The 6,000-nt window shown below is 41.9% G+C and overlaps 1 protein-coding gene across 2 annotated transcripts in view; it reads left to right on the top strand.

Moving 5' to 3' along the window:
• Positions 1–304: 304 nt before the first annotated feature.
• The window catches only part of rt (Protein O-mannosyltransferase rt), a 177,102-nt gene continuing 171,406 nt past the window's right edge, over positions 305–6,000 (top strand). For both annotated transcript variants that reach the window (XM_053775322.2, XM_053775319.2), the window contains exon 1: positions 305–571. In XM_053775322.2, the coding sequence (XP_053631297.2) occupies positions 410–571 (162 nt within the window). In that variant the 5' untranslated portion in view covers positions 305–409. The remainder of the gene's footprint in view (positions 572–6,000) is intronic.

The raw sequence follows: 6,000 nt of genomic DNA, 5'->3' as shown, positions 1-6,000 counted from the left end.
GACAGTGTGTGCTGAGGCAGCTCAACGTTTTCTCTGGAGCCGGGATGAATGGTGCATCAACAGTTTCTAATTACATTAAAAGGCGAGATTAATAATATTATTCGCTATAAAGTCTGGCATTATGCATCAAATAATAATGTACGAACTCATATATATGCGCTATGTTTAATACTATATATGCCAAAATATTACCGTAAGGAGTAGAATTAAAACACTGGATATACCTGTAAGTGGAAGTAGTAGAGTGAGTTTGGTGGTCAATAGATGGCAGCAGCGCCGCCCTCACTAGACTCCATTGCCTGCACTGTCAACTGTGCTGATACCTCTCATTCTGTGCTGAGCTGCCGTGGGGGGTGGGTGTGCTGACTCTTGCTTTAATTTGTGGTAACTGTGTCGTCTCTGGTCCACTATGGACACGGGCGTAAGAAACAGGAAGAATAAATCTTCGCCTGAAGCTGAGAAAGCCATCAAGGGCAAGATAGAGGAAATAACGTCGGTTGATAATCATAACATGCTTAAGGAAAGCATTGAAAAGCTCAAGCACCTGAATGAAAATATTAACAGGGACTCGGTAAGTATTTTGACAATATGTTATACAGTGGGGTGGGTGACCTAGTGCCCCCAAGTCCTTCGGTCTGGAGATGGTCCCGGTTTTCACCGTAACCTACATACGGGGGGTCGAGCAGTCAGTCAGCTGCTGGCTAGACCAGACCCCTTTAAACTAAACTCTAGAGGTTTTCCTTCTTGTTCTTGTTGCCAGCAAATGTAAATATTCTAAGTGGGAGACACGTCAAAGGTATATTCAGTTTACACATACCTTCCAACTTACCGCGACGTTTCCGGTAAAAGCGGTATGTACCATGGGGTCGTTTTGCCACTAGCTTTTAATTAACCAGGCGCATCCTGAAAGACTTATCCCCTTTCTCGTACTTCCGTGCTCAGATATTCCCATATGTTAACAAAGAAAGTGAAGCTGAAGTATGCATGGCCACGATTGTAACTTTCCTGAAAATTGATGAGGTAGCAACATTTTCCGGAAGTTGCCACACAGCCTCCGTGTCTTGCCCCTCTGGCGTGGCTGCTGGATGGCTACCTGTCCCCCAGAGATGCTCGAGCTGCTGCTGGTGTCTTGTGAATGATTTGATCTATGATTTTTGTTTGGAAATGACTTATGGTTATTAATCCTGTTTGTAGGTAGCTAGGTTATTGATTTTTGGGTGTTTAATTGTAGGAGTGCCATGAGGGGGCATAGATAATATAAGTATTACGGTATGTAGATTTAACCTACGACTTGATTAGGTCATAATCGATTAAATATACATAATGTAATACACAAGAGGGTCAATATTTACTTGAATTGCTCGGATTTCATTAAATATGGGTTATTTAAATCCTCTAACATTAAGTTGTGTATTGATGACACGTCTCCCTTCCCTCCTCCTCAAAAAAAATCCAACTTAACCTAGAGTAGATTTTTGTATTCTAGGTTAGGTTACGTTGTATTCCCAAAATATAAAGCTACAATCCATTTAATATTTTATCATTTACATAATACAAATCACAGCATATAAAGTATATATACTGATCCATACGAACACTAATGTGTTCTCTTGTGAGCCATGTGAAAAATGTACGTTTATTGATTGCCAGAATTACAGCTTGACATAATCTAGTTAATGGACTTCGAATACAGGTAACAAGATTTAATAAGTTTAATAGAGCATGTTTGTTAGAGGTCCATGGTGATGTACTGCACAAGGTTGAGTGTATTATATGTACTTTGGCATCAGCTTCCAGTGTTTTCTAACCAATGTTGACAAAAAGATGCTCACTTAAGCAACGCAGTCAGTGGAGAAACTCGCAAGCGTTTAAATATAAAAGAAAATAACTAGAGGCTTGTGTGTCCCGGTTTTTATGTAATAAAGACTTGTTTCATGAATAGAATCTTCTAATGCGAGTTTGGTCTTGTATACCTTTAATACTACTTAAACGATCGAACCTGGTTGCTTCCCATTCCCTAGGCGTTCATGACGGAATTTAGCGCTGTCTATAATTATATCCTCCTAAGGACTTCAATATAAGCATATTGTGTAAAGTCATTGCGTATTATACATAGTTGTTCAATGCCTATAATAGTGTATAATAAAATCAATGTAGAAATCAAAGTGAAATCGCTTGTAAAACTAAAACATCAATGTTGAGCAAAGGACTGCAGTGGGCTCTTCTAGCCCATTCAAAGGAATCCCAGATTAAGTGGTAATCATTTTTTTTTGTTTTAGTAAAAAAAATACTGCATCCTTATAGCCTTGCCAGTCATCAGTTTGACATACAAGGATGTAATTCATTGTAATCCTCTTATGGAAGCTATGATAATAAAGTAATAGTAGTGCATATTTAAATGTTTCATCTTCCATATGCCTTGGAATAAACATGCACACAAACCCTGTTTAAGCCATCCCATGGCAATAACTGGGGCAAGGTGGATGACTAGCCGACTATGTCAGAAGTGCGATGTGCATGCAGGCGTAGAGAGAGTAGCCGTGCTGCACGACTTTCACACTGCTAGTCTTCAGAAAATGCTCTGTTGCAGGTGTAACCCGTACAACGCTACATATCCCATTAACACTATACCCATATGCACTGGAGTTTTTATTTTAATGTAACAACTTAATATCATGCCAAGACTTAAATTAGAATGACAATGCAGTATATTCCATCTGTTCATGATATGAAGACTATTCCGTGGTGTACCATCTCCAAGTGACCTTCAGGTGAAGTGGAAGGCGTGGCAAGTGGCCCCAGGTAATAACGACTTCGGCTTGTGTGGATGGTACAGGATGGTGGGGGGTTTGAAGGGGGGCTATTTCTCCTGTGCTTTCCTCCCTCTCCTGTACCTCCCTCTACTTTCCTACCTACCTGCCACGTTACTTTTACCTCTGATCTTCCTCCCCCCCCCTAGTTTCCCATAATTTCACTCCATCCCCCCCCCACACAAACAACGCTTCACTTTCCTACGTTCTGCCACGTTACCTTAACCTCTGGCTTTGCAGTACCGACCCCCTCTCCACCACAACCTCCCACCACCCACTCCCTTGTGCGCATTGTGTATGTACTCTATTTGTACTCGCTGATTTGTACTCGTTTGTTTGCGGGGTCGAGGCTTGGCTCCTGGCCATACCTAGAGTACATAGATTGGTATCACTGACTACTGACCTCTTGGGTCTTAAACCTTGAAGCTATCTTAAATGTGCCTCCACCACTGCCTCATCTCGGTCATTCCGCTTCTCAACCCCCTGTCCTCATGATTCTGGTCCTCTTAAATCAGTCTCCATGTCAGCCTTAAGAAAGTTCGTATTAATCATATTCTCTTGCCCTCTCATATAAGGTCGTCAGGTTTAGTTCCTTTCCTGATAATGCGTTCCTCTCATTTTTGGTGCTAGCCTGGTTGTAAACCTTTAGACCATTCCAGTTGCTTTACGTTCTTGACCGGGTGTGGCCTCCATGCTGGAGCCATGTACTCCATGACAAACCTAACATATGTTGTGTATAAGGTTTTAAAAAGATTGTTTTTATTAGTTCCTGGATGCTATTCTGAGGTTAGCTAGCCATCTTGCGCATGCCACTGTTCATACCATTTATTTGCAGTTCTGGAAATATGCTAGGTGTTTTATTTGCAGCTTTTCTCCATTCATGATGTATTGTCGAGTCTGCGCTCTTTTCTTTCTCATCTTTCTCTTCTATTTCTCTTTTCTCTTTTTTTTCCCTTCTTTTCTTTCTCTTTTCTTTTCTTTCTCTTTTCTTTTCTTTCTCTTTTCTCTTCTTTCTCTCTCTTCTCTTCCTCTCTTCTTTCTTTCTCTGCTCTCTCTCTTCCACTCTTCTCTCTCCCTCTTTCTTTTTCTTTTTTCTTTCTCTTCTTTCTTCTCTGCTTTCTTCTCTCTCTCTGCCCCTCAAGGGAGGTTCTTTGATGCTGGTTAGGGGCTTTTGATCTAGGGAATTGGATCTGTGCTCCAGTTTCCTGAATTAAGCCTGAATACCTTCCATTCCCCTCACAGGAGCTGTATAATCCTACAGGTTTAGCGCTTCCCCATCATAATAATTTTCTCTTTTGTTCTCTTCCCTTTCACTTTCTCTTCTCTTTATTTTTTTTCTCTTTATACAGGGTTTTACGAGGTTAGGGTAACGATTCCTAACATATTTACAAGCTAAGAGCCTTTACCTACATCAGCTCATTTGAAAGCCTTTTTATTATGAAACAAAAATATGGAACAGGATGAAGTTGGAGCCATCTGTGGGCCAGCGCTTTCATTTCGTTGATATGTTGTACGAACATGTTTCAGACTTGAGTCATTCTAGGAATTATTGATCTCAGATGAAGTGATGTTCTAAAGAAGGGTACAGTCAGTGAAGCAGCAGCTGTACTAAACAGTAAGGCCACCCATATCCCTCTGAATTGAAGGCTCTACTGAAATGACAGATCTATCCAGGCTGGGCCAGGCAAGAGATGAGTCGTCTTTCTCTGTTCTGTCAAGAAATCGCAGACGAGATGGAAGGCAGGCAATCCAAGAAAGTGGAGCATACTCAAGGTGTGAGCGTACATGTGCCTCGTACAGAATCTTGCTACCTCTACTGTTGAGCAGGTTAGAGATGCGTCGAAGTACTATAAGCTTCATGAGCGCCTTGTTTGCAAGCTTTACAACGTAGTTCTTCATGGTCAGTTTGGAGTCAAATTTCACCCCAATGATATCAGCTTCGTCCCGGGGTATCAACGCTTGTTCATTCTTACCACCTTCAGCATTACCATCATGGTGCCTAGAAACCATAATCACTTTTCTCAGGAGCAAATGTGACCTGCCATCGTTTACCCCAGGCTGATACCATATGCATGGGATTCTGGGATGAGATGATCATTGAAGTAGACATTCCATAACAATGGCCTAAGCATACTTTCCCGTGGAACGCTTGCACCAATAGGATGTCTTACTGACTATCCCTTTGAAAACTACTTAGACATCTACCTTGAAGTTAATCACTGAGAAGACAATGTAGAGCCTGCAATTTCCAGTGCATGCAGTTTTGCCAAGAGTCCCTGGTGCCATACTCGGTCAAAAGCACCAGCAATGTCCAGTGCCATTACACGACTGACTTTGGATTCATCCATTGTGGTGCCATTTAGTGCAAATACGAGTGGTAGTCTAAAAATTATCATTTGCGTGAGATTATTAAGTCTTGCCAGTGATTGACTGAAATGACACTGGTCTGTAGATGCTGATTTCTGCTCTGCTCTTTTTGTGAGCAGGGACTACATTTGCCTATTTCCACAGAGGTCATTTACACTGCTAGGCAGTGCAAATAGATAGAGGTGCTGCTAGCTGGTCTGCACATCTACTCCGCAGTCTTGGGCTCAACTTGTGTCCACAACCTCTTCTTGGTCCAACAATTCAAGATGATACACCTCCTGCCTCTTTCTCTTGCATTTTCTTTCTCCTTTTTCTTACACTTTGCTCTCTCTCTCTCTCTCTCTCTCTCTCTCTCTCTCTCTCTCTCTCTCTCTCTCTCTCTCTCTCTCTCTCTCTCTCTCTCTCTCTCTCTCTCTCTCTCTCTCTCTCTCTCTCTCTCTCTCTCTCACACACACACACACACTTGTTTCCTCGTGGTGCATTGATATAAAAATAGCTTGTGAGGTTAGAACATACAGGAGGAGAATGAATAGTTCTAGGCCTTTCATGTTGCAATCAACAAATCAAGAGCTTGCAGTGTTGCAGAAATGAGAATGAATTCCAAGCAAATACGTGCAGTTACGCTTCCTCTGAACGTATTTGCTTTGAAATCCTTTGTGCGACATTGTAACCTCCTGATGTGTTGATTGCAACACTAGGGTCCTAGAGCTGTCATTCAACCTGCCCATGGTTTTGCATTTGTGTATCACTAAATTGCAATTTTTGCGCATACACTGTGTGCGTGCGTGCGCGTGTGTGTGCGCGTGCGCTTACCTATTTGTAC

The sequence above is a fragment of the Cherax quadricarinatus genome, chromosome 1, assembly GCF_038502225.1.
Source record: "Cherax quadricarinatus isolate ZL_2023a chromosome 1, ASM3850222v1, whole genome shotgun sequence".
In the NCBI taxonomy this organism is placed as follows: domain Eukaryota; kingdom Metazoa; phylum Arthropoda; class Malacostraca; order Decapoda; family Parastacidae; genus Cherax; species Cherax quadricarinatus.
Note: the sequence above shows the minus strand (reverse complement) of the source record. Positions and strands in the feature narration are given on the sequence as shown.